At 41.1% G+C, this 17372-nt stretch overlaps 1 protein-coding gene across 1 annotated transcript in view; it reads left to right on the top strand.

Moving 5' to 3' along the window:
- LOC126092441 (protein CASC3-like) overlaps positions 1 to 17372 on the top strand; it is a 106849-nt gene that overhangs the window by 55364 nt on the left and 34113 nt on the right. Inside the window, exons 7-9 of the mRNA XM_049908041.1 lie at positions 565 to 670; positions 998 to 1174; positions 1385 to 1704. Of these exons, the coding sequence (XP_049763998.1) occupies positions 565 to 670; positions 998 to 1174; positions 1385 to 1704 (603 nt within the window). The remainder of the gene's footprint in view (positions 1 to 564; positions 671 to 997; positions 1175 to 1384; positions 1705 to 17372) is intronic.

Below are 17372 nucleotides of genomic sequence, written 5' to 3'. Positions count from 1 at the left end.
TGATTAATTTAATGCATGGGTATGAATAAATACATTAAGAGATATGTGATTAGCACCCATATATGGTATAAAATTATCTTATATAAATACATACATGGTATATGTGCATTCAACATGATTGTGTATGGAAGAAAAGAAGCATGGTCCAGGAGTTAAATGTCGGTCAAAGTGTATCAAACAGAATGACATGTGCCATCACTGTGTCTACTGCAGTACTATGTCCTGCACCACTGGCACTGCAGTACTATGTACTGCACCATACAGACATGGTTCTTTCTACATCATATCATTAGACGTGATCACTTTTTATTCCATCAGTATTATTTGTCATGTATCTTGTGCCTGCCAGGTAATTTTAAGTTTGAATGTCGAACGATGCCCTCCACTCCACTCCCATCACTTCATTCAGGCTCCCCAGTCAAACCTTGGAAGTGGTAGTTTCTCGCTGTATCAGGCAGGTTGCGCGCACACACACACACACACACACACACATACATTTATCAATTGCAAGTTATATATTTTTCTTGGATTTCTTTAAAATATTTTGGTAAACTGCTTTAACAGATACAGAGCCAAGTGATAACGAGGTCGCAGGATGATGCAAGTAAGGAGCTAAGCCAGCTGTCCCTGAATGAACAGCGTGGGACTAAAGAAAGTAGGCGGTCAAACAGTGAGTAGTGCCTGAGAAAAATTTAACTTGCATTAACTATTTGTGTTCACTGCTTTGATTAATTTAGTTCAGCATGAACTTAATGGCTGCATTTAACCAGGTCAGTCGTTAATCTTACAGTGTTGTTTAAATTTCTGCTTCCCCTTGTTGGTGATTTTTTTTTGTTTTCTTTTGTTTTTTATTGTTTTGCTTAATTCAATGAAGTTTACTGAATTGGTATAATATACTTAACAGAGTTGTTAGGAATAAGAAAAATTGCTTTCATTAATAGGTTAGAAAATAATGGATAAAGTACTCATTGTTTCATAATTAATAATTCTATTATAGAAAACCAGCCAAACTTCCACCAAAATACAGAAAGAAGGCAGGCAGTTGTTCCTCCAAGAATGCAACAGGAAAATGCAGCGAACAGGCCTAAACGTTACTCATCTCAGAGGCAGCGGTCCTTACCAGAGAGCAATGGACCTACGTATGCACAGCAGCCTCATGGATATTATTCACCTGGTACTAAACTTTTACAAATTTATTACTTGCCTGCTTCTAGTGATAATATTTAAACACTCTCATGCCTTTTAAATATGTTAATTGGTTTAGAGACTGAATTGATGTATCTATTAAGTGAAGGAAAGAAAGAAAAATTGGAGACTGACAAAAATCTAAGAATTTTTAGTCACGAATGGTATCTTAATTTACTTTTATGGTTGGTTGTTGCAGGATATGTCCAGCAACCTGTGTATGCAGAGGCACCCCCACCACCTCCTCAGCAACCACCACCCCCACCGCCTCCACAACCTGCTCCTATGATGCCTCATCATCAGCCACCTACGTTTCCACCTCCGTATGCATCACCTACAGCATATATGCAACCAGTACCTGCACCACCACCACCACGTATTTTGCAGCCTCCTCATGGTCCACCACCAGGACCATATGTACAGCCACCACCACCGACTGCTCCAATAATAAATTACATACCAGCTCAGGGACAGTTCCCACCCCAAGGGTATCCTGCCTTCCAAGGTTATGCACCTGTGGTAAGTGTGGTTACCTCCATTCTTATTTTCATAATTAATGGAATCATTATTCTATTTTTTTATAGTTGTATGGTTCTTATATTCGTTTCCTGTGCAGGGTGAACCCAAATTTTTCCAGTAAAATTTTGGAGATTGTTCAGAGATATTTTCTAAGTATTTTAATCCAAGGGACCAGGTACATCTGGCAGCTTGTTACAGAGTAATTACATGTAGTTTCATTTTTATCTCCCCCCCCCCCCTCCTTACCTTTGCATCTGTATTGCACTAATAATGTCAGCCTCTAAAAGTGCAAATGTCAACAGCGTGCATTGTGTGTCTCCTTTGAAAACTTTTTCTGTGCAGTCATGTATAGCAGGATCAGAATGTCTCGAGTGTTTATATTGACCTCATAGCAGGATGTATTAATGTTGCAAGATGGTTGACAGTGCAGCTGGTACATAGAACCAGATGGTAGATCATTGTGGAACCATAGAGGCTGAAAGAAATAACAGCATGTTTGTTGGTCTCAATTTGTACAGCAGTTGGAAGCTTTGTCTTGCTGAGGTCAGCAGTGCAGGCTGGTTCTGTATGGTGGTGATTGCTTAGTTCAGATTTGGTAGCAGGAGGTGGCCAGTGCACAAGGCCACTATAGAGCTGTGTCAGGCCAGACAGATAAAAGGCATGCCCTGGCAACAAACTCCTAAGTTAGCCAGTCATACCATTTGGGACAAATGTGTGATCGGGCTGTAGCTTGTGGGCCTACGAACCAAGGACACTCGACCTAGGATGCAGGATCAGTGGTCCGTGAACGCAAGCCTGCAGTAGCAGAATGCATATGTGCAAACCAGGCGGCAGCTTGGCAGCAAGTGAGATGCAGGTAGCACCGAGGCAAGAGCTGCAAACCGCAGATCCCAGGTAGGCATCCTGAAGTCAGTAGACATCAGCCAGTAGATTGGACCTGGATGGGAACATCTGTTTTAGCCCCCAGCTCCATCAGCACTAAGCAAAGCACATAGTCCAATAACTAGTGGAGGCAGCATCTATTAATAAGTAGGTAGCATGACCTACATCTTGTTGATGACTGGCCGCAGACAGTGACAGATAGCATAGCTGGAGTGAGCAGTTTTTATGGCCTCTCAACCAGTCCTATTGTGCAGGACTTCATTTTTGACCTTGTAGATCACAGAAGTGGCACAATGCCATGCCTAGTCACAGTTTAATCTGGCTCACTGCTGCAACGGCCTGGCCTTCATACTGAAATGTTTCTTCCTACTTTTTCTGTTTTGGTCATAGATGTTGATAGATAAAACAATTCATTAGTCAGTCTGTAGAATTTTCGTAGGTTAATTTTTCAAAGTACTTGCAATATATTTATCGATCTCACTACATTTGCTGTAAAGTTCCCATTCTCTTCTTCTTTTGCATCGAAAGAGATTTCTTCTGTTCAGTGTATCCATTGGAATTACGCACAAAGATAATTGAACCTGACGTATTACCTACAATATACAGTTCTGGATGATGACAGATCAACTACATCACTATGTATTTCAGTTCGACAAGACAATGTATGAGGGTGAGTCAAATGAAAACCTTAAATATTTTTTTAAATATTATTATTGTGCAGAAGTGGTACAAAGCTGTATCACTTTTCAACATAATCTGCCCCACACTCAATGCAAGTCCTCCAGCACTTACAAAGTTCATAAATTTATTTAGAAAAAAATTCTTTTGGTAGTCCGCGCAACCACTCGTGCACCACGTGGCGTACCTCTTCATCAGAAAGGAACTTCTTTCCTCCCATTGCGTCTTTGAGTGGTCCAAACATATGGAAATCTCTTGGGGCAAGGTCTGGTGAGTATGGTGGATGAGGAAGACACTCAAAATGTAGGTCTGTGATTGTTGCAACTGTTGTATGGGCAGTGTGGGTCCTTGCATTGTCATGTTGCAAAAGGACACCTGTTGACAGCAATCCGTGTCGCTTTGATTTGATTGCAGTCCGCAGATGATTTTTTAGGAGATCTGTGCATGATGCACTGGTGACATGGGTGCCTCTAGGCATATAATGCTTCAAAATGACGCCTTTTTCGTCCCAAAAGAGTGTCAGCATAACCTTCTCTTCTGATGGTTCTGTTCGAAACTTCTTTGGTTTTGGCGATGAGGAATGGTGCCATTCCTTGCTCGCTCTCTTCATTTCCAGTTGGTGGAAGTGAACCCAGGTTTAGTCCCCAGTAACGATTCTTGCAAGGAAGCCATCACCTTCTTGTTCAAAGTGTTCTTCACAGCATCTAGACGTCGTTCTCTCATTTCAGGAGTTAGCTGCCGTGGCATCCATCTTGCAGACACTTTGTGAAACCGGAGCACATCATAAACATGCTGCAGTGTCATTCAGTGTCACTCGGTGGTTTTCCTTCACTATGGCTTTAAATGCTGCAATGTTCTGTGGAGTCACAACTCATTGTGCCTGACCTGGACAAGGAGCATCTTCCACTGAAGGCACACCATTTGCGAACTTCCTACTCCATTTGTAGTCTTGCTGCTTTGACAAACATGCATCACCGTACTGAACCTTCATTCATCGATGAATTTCAATAGGTTTCACACCTTCACTACGCAAAATCCGAATAATGGAACACTGTTCTTCCCTGCTGCAAGTCGCAAGTGGGGAGGCCATCTTTATACTGATACTGCGACCGTATGTGTGCATCTGCACTATGCTGCCTAGGCCATTCTGCACACTGTTTGTAGCACGCTTACCAACTGACAGGATAACGGCACGAAATTTCGATTTGTTATTACAAATTTAAGGTTTTCATTTGACTCACCCTCGTATGTCTACTGGAGTCATCAAAACAATAACAATTGTTACAAATATATTCCAACAGCATTTGTTATCTGATGAGTATTTCTTTGACATCATGGAGATCACATTCTCAGCATGCCCTCAACTGCGGCACCACAGAGCAGACGCCTTCACCTGGCAGATAGAAGTGCCCATTCGCAGTCCATCTCACCGATAGCAGAGAATCAATACATCTCTGATGAGCACAGAACATAAAACACCCCACGAAAGAGGGATGCTTCCAACTTCCTTCCTACCATAACTGCCGAACAATTTCATCAGACAGTGGAGAGCAGGGAGGTGAGAAATCTCCTTCCCAGTATGACAGATCACATGTCAGTACTATAGTGCCTTCTGGTGCAAGGCGGGATGGCTGTGAGTCAGAATAGTGTGAGTGGGTTGTGGAAGTGAGGTGGGAGTCAAGGTGGCTCCAGAGGAAGGCAGCTGCAAATGTAACAAGTTCTTTTATTGACACACCTGAAGTGCTAGGTACTCAGTGACTGGCTGGCTGCTGAATTCTGCTGGGCTGGCTGTCACAAATTCCACGTTTTTGACATGGTACACAGCCAATCTGCAGTGTTACTTAAATGATTGTAAGGAAGCTATTCAGTAAAAAAAATTGATTCTTGCACATCTTAGTTTTATGATGACCTGCCTACCACTTTGTTAATGGTCATAGCTTATTGTGATATTTCAAGATTAAGTAAACTATTGCAAGAATTTTTGAAAATTTGCATTGAAAAACTGGGGGCACAATGAATATGCATTTGGTATATATATGCTGTGTATGAAATGTAGCTAACATATTGAATTATTCTTTAAAGTTGAAAGGATATTGCTGTCTATCACCAGTCTCAAGAAGATGAATTGTACGTAAAGCAGTTTCTTCCGATCACATGCACCAACAAAAACGGCAGACTGAAATACAACATTCCTCTTACCTCATAAATGTTTTGAGGTATGAAAACAGGATTTTGGTAGATAATAGTATGCATAGAGGATAATATTTTGCTGTGTGATTAATATGCAAAGCTTCCACATCTAGCGTGACACTGAGGCAACTACAGATCTTTTTTCCCAATGAAATAACATAATAATAAGGGCAATCAATACCTAGTGAGACGAGATTTGTTGTGGGTTTTGCAACAATATAAGTGAAGAAATTACACATTTACTTTTATACTGAGAAGGGGCATTTTCATAAACAATTGATTTGTCTTGCCTTCAGTTGCTAGTTTAATAATGCACCATTTCAGGATTCCGTCGCAGTTTCAACTACATTAGAATGTTAGCAAGATGAAAATTATTAAACTGTGCTGTGTTTTGGCAAAAGAGGCAGATTTTAACAAGAGAACTTAAGTATTACTCAAGACTTTTTATTGATAATGTTTCCCTGAAGAAAAAAAGGAATAAGAAGTGTGACAAAAATAAATCACTACTTCCGTGAAAATTTCAACAGAATCCTATATCCCAGTACATTTTTAATTATGGATTATATGGATTCTAAATGCTCATTGTTGTTGTTGTGCTCTTCAGTCCTGAGACTGGTTTGATGCAGCTCTCCATGCTACCCTATCCTGTGCAAGCTTCTTAATCTCCCAGTACTTACTGCAACCCACATCCTTCTGAATCTGCTTAGTGTATTCATCTCTTGGTCTCCCTCTACGATTTTTACCCTCCACGCTGCCCTCCAATGCTAAATTTGTGATCCCTTGATGCCTCAGAACATGTCCTACTAACCGGTCCCTTCTTTTTGTCAAGTTGTGCCACATACTCTTCTTCTCCCCAATTCTATTCAATACTTCATCATTAGTTAAGTGATCTACCCATCTAATCTTCAGCATTCTCCTGTAGCACCACATTTCGAAAGCTTCTATTCTCTTCTTGTCCAAACTATTTATCGTCCATGTTTCACTTCCATACATGGCTACACTCCATACAAATACTTTCAGAAACGACTTCCTGACACTTAAATCTATACTCGATGTTAACAAATTTCTCTTCTTCAGAAACGTCTAACTGCTCAGAGAATGTAATTTTTATATCTCAGTGATATGAGAAATACGAAATCATTTAAATTTGTAGAATTCTGTCAACTACTTGTCATAGAAATAAAATCCTTTAAACAGTTTACTCCATCAATCAAATGATTCATTATTAAAAATACAATGGGGTAAAGGATTCCACTGAAATTCCGACAGATGTAGCAATTCATTTTATCCAAACTTCTTACTACCTTTATTTTTCTTCAGAGAAGCGTTCAGTGACATATTTTGAGTAATACGTAAGTTCTCTTGTCGTCACATTAAAATCTGCTGCTTTTGGCAAAACACAGCAGTGTTTATAAATATTCGTTTCATTAATAATCTGATGCAGCTGAAATTGTGACATGCAATGTAACTGCCTTGCTGGGGATAATAATTTTTCAAATAAAAGTAAATCAAAATAAAAAGTCTTTATGGATGTTAACCTTGAAAATTGTAGATGGATAAAAAAGTTCTTAAAATTAGATGGGTATAACTCACTCAACAACATTATTCTCAAATAATGAGAAAAGACAGAGTAAATGACAGGTGTACACAGATTTATTTGACATTAAGTCACATAGTTCAGCTCACAATCTCACATTTTACTAGTTCTCCTGCGTGATATCTTGTAGGTCTTATATGCTCTTGCTAACAACTCAAACATTGTTGTATGTAGTAACTTATTTAATTACAATCACAGAAATTGTTCAGAATTACAGAAAATGTTATCATTGAGAGATTACAATTGAAATACATGAAATATGGTACATAGTCAAATACATAGTTGTCATTTTCATGGAAAAGTGAGTAAAATGATTTAAATAAACAATGCTGATTACATTTTTGTTAATTGTTTTGAAACTACACTATCCCAAGTATTCCTACCATGTTTCCTCCAAGTGTGAGTACATTACAATGAGGTGACAAAAGCCATGGGACAGCGATATGCACATATACAGATGGCAGTAGTATCACATACACAGGGTACAAAGGGGCAGAATATTGGTGGAGCTGTTATTTGCACTCACGTGATTCATGTGAAAAGTTTCAAACATGCTTATGGTCACACGACATAAGTTAACAGACTTTGAATGCGAAATGTTAGTTGGAAGTAGATGCATGGCACATTCCATTTAGGAAACCGTTAGGGAATTCAATATTGTGAGATACACAGTTTCAGCAGTGTGCTGGCAATACCAAATTCACCATGGACAACACAGTGGCTAACAGCTTTCACGTAACTACTGAGGGCAGTGGTGTTTGTGTACTGTTGTCAGTGCTAACAGACAAGCAACAGTGCGTGAAATAACCACGGAAATCAATGTGGTACATACGACGAACGTATCCGTTGGGGAGTGGCAGCAAAATTTGGCATTAATGAGCTATGGCAGCAGATGACAGATGGGAGTGCATTTGTTAGCAGCACGACATTGCCTGCAGTCTCTCCTGGGCTCGTGACCATTTTGGTTAGACCCTAGACGATAGAAAACCTTGACCTAGTCAGGTGAGTCCCTATTTCTGTTGTTAATAGCTGATGGTAGGGTTCAACTGCGGCACAGACCCCACAAAGCCGTGGACCCCAGTTGTTTACAAGGCACTCTACAAGCTGGTGCTGGCTCCATAATGATATGGGCTGTGTTTACTCTCGATGGACTGTGTCCTCTGGTCCCATTGAACCAATCATTGACAGAAAGTTGGTACGTTCGGCTACTTGGAGACCATTTGCAGCCATTCATGGGATTCATATTCTCAAACAATGATGAAATTTTTGTGGATGACAATGCACCATGTCACAGAGCCACAATTGTTCGTGATCGTTTCAAGAACATTCTGGGCAATTCATGTGAATGCTTTGATTGCCCAATTGTCTGACGTGAGCCCCATTGAATACTTACGGCATATAATCAAGAGGTCAGTTTGTGCACAAAATACTTCACTGGCAACACTTTCATGATTATGGATGGCTATAGAGGTAGTGTGCCTCAATTTCTGCAGGGGACTTCCAACAATTTGTTGAGCCCATGCCAAGTTGACTTGCTGCACTATGCCAGGCAAAAGGAGGTCCAGTATGTGATATTAGGAGGTATCTTATGACTTTTGTCACCTCAGTGTCTTTCCTCTTCTCTCTCTCTCTCTCTCTCTCTCTCTCTCTCTCTCTCTCTCTCTTTCTTCTTCTTCTTCTTTTACTACCTAGGTAGTAAAATAACCAGTGACGGACGGAGCAAGGAGGATCTCAAAAGCAGACTAGCAATGGCAAAAAAGACATTCCTGGCCAAGAGAAGTCTACTAATATCAAATATCAGCCTTAATTAGAGGAAGAAATTTCTTAGAATTTACGTCTGGAGTACAGCATTGCATGGTAGTGGAACATGGACTGTGGGGAAAATCGGAACAGAAGAGAATCGACCCATTTGAGATGTGGTGCTACAGATGAATGTTGAAAATTAAGTGGACTGATTAGATAAGGAATGAGGAGGTTCTGCGCAAAATCGGAGAGGAAAGGAACATGTGGAAAACACTGATAAGGATGATAGAACATCTCTTAAGATATGAAGGAATGACTTCCGTGGTACTAGAGGGAGCTGTAGAGGGCAAAAGAGAGGGAGAGAGAGATTGGAGTACATCCAGCAAATAATTGAGGATGTAGTTTGCAATTGCTACTCTGAGATGAAGAGGTTAGCACAGGAGAGGAATTCGTGGCGGGCCACATCAAACCAGGCACCAGTCAGAAGACTGATGACCTCCCCCGCCCCCAAAAAAAAATGATGATGATGATGATGATGATGATAATTTGTATTGTCGAATCACACGTATGTGAATGATGTATTCCTTCGAATAACAAGTCGATATGCTTCTCATTTATGAAGAACACCATCGAAATTCAGTGAGAGCTAGAGACTTATACACTTAAAGGTATCCTCAACATACTCACCCTACACGTCGTATGTTTAAATATGTGTGTGATAAATTGAGAACAACTGGATCTTTAATGCATCGGAAACCTATCCGGCAAAGGAAAGTTACTAACGAGGAAACAGAAATTGGTATTCTTGCCACTGTTGTTTGAGATCCTTGTGTTAGTTCTCGTCAAATCGCAAGGGAATCTGGCATGAGCCAGCGTAGTGTGGTTTGTATTCTGCATCGCCATAAATATCATCCTTACCATATCAATTGCCACCAAGATTTAACTGGTATGGATTGTATGCATGGCATTGAATTCTGCCTATGCGATCAACTTCAGATTCAGGATGCTGACACATTCATTAATTTGATTTTATTTACTGATGAGGCTGCATTCACGAAACATGGAAATGTTAATTTGCATACCATGCATTATTGGGTTACTGAAAATCCATGTTGGCTGGCAAGTTGCACACCAAAAACTGTGATCAGTGAATGTATGGTGTGGGATTCTGGAGGACAGAATTATAGGCCCCTATTTCATCGAAGGAAATCTTAATGGTAGGAAGTACACCATATTCCTGCAAGAAACACTAGGTCTGTTATTGGAATAAATACCTTTAGGAACAAGGAACAGAAAGTGGTAACAACACAATGGGTGTCCAGCACATTTTTTGCCGATGGCTAGAAATGGGTTGCAGAGACAATTCCTAAATCGTAGGATTGGACATGGAGGAGATGGTTCGTGGCCAGCTCATTCTTCAGACTTGATGCTTCTGGATTTTTTTCTTGTGGAGATTCGTGAAATGCATTGTTTATAAAGACATTCCAACTACACCTGAAGATATGCAAGAGAGAATTTTCAGAGCATGTGCTTCAATAAGTGCCGAAGTGATAAGCAATACTGCTCAATCCATGATAAGAAGATTGCAGCACTGCATTGATACCAGTGGTCATCACTTTGAACACCTTCTGTAAATGGACGTTCATGCCACCTTTGTGACCTTCAAAGACCTTGCTGTTACACGTCATTGGATCCGTCTCGATAGCCCCTATCAGAAAATAGGTACCAAACTGTAGCATCTCATTTAAAAAAGCAAAGTTGACCTTCATGTCTCTGAAGCGACCCCACCTAGCAACAAAAAACCAACGTCATATTATAGCCCCCGTTGTCCCGTGCAACTTTTGTCCCAAAAGCTTTTCAGCTCCTATCATACTTTCGGAGTTATTCTTGGTGGCAATAGTTAGTGACTCATCTTGTATAGTCCTGTAGCCTAAATAAACATTTTGTTTACATTCTCGGTTAGTTTCATGTTGTGAATTACAGTAATTATGAATTAATTGTACTCCATTATGTTAAACAGTAGTACAGCAAGTTGACTGTATGACAGAGTTGCTACTACAAGTTTGTAACATTATAAAATAATTGGTGCTTCTGTTTTTATCCACTTATTTGTAAATGGAAAGTCCTGATGTGCAATTAAACGCACCTCCAAGATACGTGTTCCTACCAATGGAGTGTTGTAACGTTAGCCAGTACTTGGCCATACCTGATGACTTAACAGTTAATGAAGCAATCCAAATTAGCTTCGATATCTCAAAAATGTGCTGTTACATTTCAGACAGGATCATGAAATAATGTATTGTTAAACTGGTAGCTAACGACAAAACAAGTCAGTAGTTTGTGCACATGCCCACGATTGATATAAAAATAAGCAGGTAATTTCTTATCTTATATTGTTACAAACCCATGACAACTCTCATTTCACCAGCGTCATTGGCCCTTAATATTACATTATTTAATTGAAAAGAATCTGTAGTTGTTTGAATATCGGGGTAGAGATGGGAGTTTCACATGTTAATCACATGGCAAAGTACTCTCCTCTTTGTGTATTGGGAAGGACTGCTGATCAACTGGTGGATACGTGACATTCTATTTCGTTTAGAGTGTAACTGGCATTGTCTGAGTGTTCCCACCATTAGACAATGATGTCATACACCAAACAGGACTCCTGATTGGCCAGTGCAGTAGCGCTCGGGGACACAAGCAAAGAAAATAGCACCAAAGGTATCACAGAAAACATGGACAGTTCCTTGCGTGGCAGCCAGCTAGCAGATGACAGAGCATGTGAGGGACCATCTCTCGAACCAACAAGTAAGCTTAAAATGAATCCTATTCCTTGTGAGGAGAGCTTTAGATTTTCCCCGTTCATAAAAATTTACAGTTACTATCTCTGGATCATAAAGGAAGTATGTACAGTTTGACCCTGCTTTTTGGGATTTGGGTTTTGGTATCAAGATATCCCTCAGACATGTCTCCACTCCTATCCCTCCCAAGAATAATTGTACCTTACATATGCCTGCGGAAGTCTGAATCAATTGGGATGGGCATATGGTGATTTGCTGTTGCTAGCAGTGACAGAGTTCATATGCAATATTAGCGTATGGTTTTTCCCTTCTGGCAAAATCAATAATACAAGAGTTTCTGAGTTGCATGTATTTTCCTAGTCTCCAACTCTCACCAGGTATGAGTGAACTGTATAGCACCTATGCTAGATATTGGGGCTTGCTATAGGGAAACAGATTAGCACACCAGGACAAGTGAAGTGATTTCTGACTTTTACTGTTGCGAGGTGGTTAAATAGGAATATGGATTTCTTATCCAGAGGAGTAATAAACTGTAGCATAGCTGGCAGCTCTTTCTGCGCCTTCAATCCATCTCAGAGGTAACAGAGTAGGGGTTAATTGTCCAAGCGCCACTTGGTGCATGGCTTCCTGAAAAAACACTGTTTCGACTTGGGCATCCCCTACACTGTTAGCCAGTGTTCGTATATCGTATCCTCACCATCCCACCATGCCCCTGCACGCTCCCAGTGGCAGCACTAGCATGTTCTTCACCCTTACCATGCAATCCCTCGTCCTCCCCAATGTAATCTTAGAAAAAATTCATTTCCTGTGTCTCATTAATTCAAAAGAGTCCACTCTGTGCTGCCCCATGAAATTCCTTTTTGCGTAGTTCATAACTACTGTCTCTGGCTATCGCATTGCCCTTTTTACTTAATCTAATAACTGTTTGCTATATTCTGTGCCGCGATGGAGCTCACACTTTATGCTTAATTAGTCTGCCTGCAATATTTTACGCTGCAGGCTCCATAACATATAAGTGAACTGAGAGTGGAAAAAAAGCCTTACAATCTTAACTGTGTCTCTGCATACATTTGTTACTCTACATCTACATCTACATCTACATCCATACTCCGCAAGCCACCTGACGGTGTGTGGCGGAGGGTACCTTCAGTACCTCTATCGGTTCTCCCTTCTATTCCAGTCTCGTATTGTTCGTGGAAAGAAGGATTGTCGGTATGCCTCTGTGTGGGCTCTAATCTCTCTGATTTTATCCTCATGGTCTCTTCGCGAGATATACGTAGGAGGGAGCAATATACTGCTTGACTCTTCGGTGAAGGTATGTTCTCGAAACTTTGACAAAAGCCCGTACTGAGCTACTGAGCGTCTCTCCTGCAGAGTCTTCCACTGGAGTTTATCTATCATCTCCGTAACGCTTTCGCGATTACTAAATGATCCTGTAACGAAGCGCGCTGCTCTCCGTTGGATCTTCTCTATGTCTTGTATCAACCCTATCTGGTACGGATCCCACACTGCTGAGCAGTATTCAAGCAGTGGGCGAACAAGCGTACTGTAACCTACTTCCTTTCTGAGTAGGGCAAGAAAGTAAAGAAATAAATATATTTGTCTAATGTTTGCTGTCATGGCAAAGTATGACCTGACGGTAGGTAAAAGTGAGTCTGCAGTCTGCTGCAATAAATGTGAAGGATTGTTTTGGTGAGATGCAGGTGACAAAAGCAGCTAGATGATGTCAGAGTTTTTTTATGAGGGTGGTGATTCTTCTGGAACAGCTGGAATCCTCAAGGTGATACATTGTGCATGGAAGAATCAGGGAAATCTTGGGGTATTTCAGAAATACCATAAAATGTCAGGGAATTCTATGTTTTTAACCCAGCATTAAAATTTAACTTTATTGAGTTTTACAAATCAAATTTTAAAATACTTAATATTTCAAAGTGTGTTAATTATTTGAATATTATGCCGTATAAGCTGTTGGTGTTTAAAAACTGTGTTAAAGTACAGCTTTGTGCTAGTCTACCTCAGCTGAGAGGATAGAAAAGTTGTTATTATGGTGTCATTGCACATCTCCACTGCTAACAATTAATTCAGGAGCTACTTGTGACGCCATCTTCCTCCCAATACCTGGAATTTTTTCTTTAAGGTTGAGTAGCCACCCTCATGGAATTTTTTCTTCAAGTTTGAGTAGCCACTCTCTTTATGGTTAAACATAAACAAACTTAGTGCAGTGTGTCTGTGGTAAGCAGAAAGCAGGTGACAGGAGTTAAACCCTAGGCCCATGTGTGTAGGCATGGATGCGCCACTGTAAGCTTTTCTTGGAGAGGTGGGCCGGTAGTGAGTGGCCTTGCTATTAGCACATTCCCATGCCCGGGTGTTTCTGTGCCAGGAGAGCATGACAGCTCCTGGCTTTTGGTGACCCGGGCAAGGTGGGTGTGGTCAGCCTAATGGGAGACAACGGTGTTGCCAGGGCGAAGAACAATTAACCAATATCTGTGGTGCTGTGTCTGGCAACATCAGACCAGAGGCACATACCTCAGTTCATACCTCAGACCATGAGGCACCAGGGTTCAGAACTCAGCTGGTGGGCCCCATGCAGACGACAGTAGAGTGGAGATGATCTGGTGGCTAATCACAGCTTGGCTGTGACAATGGCAGTTGCATCAGATATGTGTCGATAGCCCTGAGGTAGAGAGAGAGACACACACACAGCAGGTGTTGCTGCATAGTGTAGCTGTACTGAAGACCTGCTCGTGCAGATCAGGGATATAAATACAGCCAAGTGGGCTTTTTAACATGGAAGACAAGTACTATTGCATATTTCAGTGCCATCAAAACTTTCTGGAGGCTGGTCACTATATGGAGAACTGGGTCATTATTGTAACTGTCTGGAGAACTGTGCTGCTACTGAGAACGCAGACTGTATGGCAAAATGCTGCATTGGTTGGCTTTTACTCGTCCCCTGGATTTGGCAGTGGGCTCCTGTGTCATTTCATTACATATCCTCCCTCCCTGGAAAACTCTGGTCCACCAAATTCATGTTTGAGAAACTGGCTGTGACAGAAGCACATATATATTTACAATTGTGTACTCTTTGCTTTCTCGTTCTTGAGTCCGTAGGAAGTACTCTTGATCAGTGTATGCCTTTTTCCTCTTGTGTAATTACACAATGTTCCCTGTCTCATGCACACGGAGACCTTACTTCAGCTCTTTCTTTATCGTTTGGTGCCATCCCACCTTGTAGTAGAGAGACCCTGATCAAAAAGGGTCCTATCGTCATAACTTTGTTAATCTTACCCACTTTTGCAATAACTTCATTGTCATCACCAATTCTGAGTAAGCAATAACAATACATAACTAACATGTACATCAAGTAGGAACAAGCCTTGTGCTATTCTAGGCACTCTTCCAGTGCTAGAGACCAAACCTGGCAATTCTTGACCTGTAGAAACTCATCTATATTCACACCACCATATTAACGTATCACTGTGTCATAATAAATAAGAATAATCTTTTACAAAATGGTGGAATAAGTGGTACCATTGCTATGGTTGCATTCTCGGCGTAATGACCAGGAAACTACCGGAACCCCATTGCCCTAAGTCGTGGTGAATACAATCGGCTACATTTTCAGGGCAGTTAATCCCCAAACACTCTACTTCAGCATCATATCCTTCACAATATTCCAATAATACACAAAATACATCACAGTCTTCCATAATACAACATAATCGCAAACCTAACACATCACCATAATGATATCAACCCCTAAATAAATCCATATTACTTGATAACAAATTCTAATGCTTCAACTCGCAATACTTGTCTAGCATATCATGTTGTATGAGCACCTTGATATCACTGACTTACTTCCTGGGTTGCAGTTACTTCTCAGCTAGCTTCCTGCTCCATTAATACACCTGTGATATTTCATAATATTTCCATTATACTCACTGCATTCTCACGTAATGTCAAAGCTCTGTGTATGACATGTATCTTTGTTGGATTTTTTGCTATCATGTTCACTGCATCTTGAGGTACCTGGATGATGTGCATCTAATGATCATCACGCATATGTGTAGTATTCAGCGTCTTGCTGTGTTGAGTCAGTGTCACATGGTGAAAAGACAGGGAAACCTTAGTATTCAATAGAGTGATGTCACTTGATCTATATTATTGTTCATCAGTGCTTTCTACATCCATCTTACCTCTGAGAACTAAACAGTATTCTCGAACTATTGCCCTGCTGCTTGTCTGAGTATATGTTCTTCGCTAATAGTTGTCCTGTTTCCTAGTATATCCTTTAACTATCTATAGCATTCATCCTACTTTGTTCAGACTAATATAGATTACTAAATTCCTGCTTCTCTATTTAAAGCAGCCCATACTTATATTTGTGTATTGTCTAAATTTTGTCAGTACCTTTTGGCTTCCTCACTTTAGCCCCATGTTTTCTCTGCACTACCAGTTATAATGCCCCTTTGTGGACATACCAAGCAAACTGTATTATATGATTTGATGCATGGAGGTGCATCCCAATGTAAATTACATTTTGTGCACACAACCTGTGTCTTTCGTTTATCCCTTGGGGCCCCTCCAGGTACCATGACTGAGTCTGTCCACGATATAATGGGGATAAGAAGTTGTGAAGGGTACAAATCTAACGATACATGGACACCATGAGTGATCTAAGACATGCACTTGTTGCTACTTACATTCACTGCTGTTACACATGTAGAATCTCCATTGCGATTTACATCAGTAACTTTTGTTTCCAACTGCACTGTTGTTCAGGTATGTCGAGGCCTTCAGCTCTCCCACTTAGGAGTATCGTGTTTATACGATTGACGAGAGAGACGGGAGTCTGTTATGGGTGGCTGCAGCAAGACTGTCAATGTGCAAGTAAATTCCTTATTATTCCAGTAAGCTTGAACAACTACTGGTGTGCCCTCTCCTCATGGTGCAGCCTGCTGTCGACCCATGTTGTCCCCGCATCGGTACAGTGTTTGTGTGCTGCTTTCCAGCAACACGCATACTCCCTGATGCTGATAGCTGAGATGGCAAAGGTGGTCGTACCTCTCGGCTGCATTCAGCCATTAAAGACTTCTGGTATGATTGCCCATTGCCCCAGTGATGCAACACTTGTGTTGCCCAGTCTTAAACTTTGAACTGATCGCTGGAGAGTGATGCATGGTGGTGATCTGTCCCCTGCAGCATGGATCTGGGAGGACTTCAGTGCATAACTCGGACCACGAGATAGTTGTAGTATCCCAGCAGGTGGCCTACAGTGACGGTGACAAGTGAAGGCGACATTATGGCTAGGGCGTCAAGCAGCAGTCATAGGTTCATAACCTGGCTGCATTGGTGGTAGCTGCATCAGAAGTCAGTCGGCAACCCCTGTCACACGGCACATCTTGATGCGTAGCAGAGTCATGCTGATGACCTGCTTGGCTGGCCCAGGGTATATACAGGGTGGTCCATTGATCGTGACCAGGCCAAATATCTCACGAAATAAGTGTCAAACGAAAAAAACTACAAAGAACGAAACTTGTCTAGCTTGAAGGGGGAAACCACATGGTGCTATAGTTGGCCCGCTAGATGGCACTGCCATAGGTCAAACGGATATCAACTGCATATTAAAAGAAAGAGAGAGAGAGAGAGAGAGAGAGAGAGAGAGAGAGAGAGAGAGGAATCCCAATTTTTTTTATTACATATTCATATAGTACGTAAAGAAATATGAAAGTTTTAGTTGGACCACTTTTTTCGCTTTGTGATAGATGGCG

This window comes from Schistocerca cancellata, chromosome 7 (assembly GCF_023864275.1).
Source record: "Schistocerca cancellata isolate TAMUIC-IGC-003103 chromosome 7, iqSchCanc2.1, whole genome shotgun sequence".
Lineage (NCBI taxonomy): Eukaryota > Metazoa > Arthropoda > Insecta > Orthoptera > Acrididae > Schistocerca > Schistocerca cancellata.
Note: the sequence above shows the minus strand (reverse complement) of the source record. Positions and strands in the feature narration are given on the sequence as shown.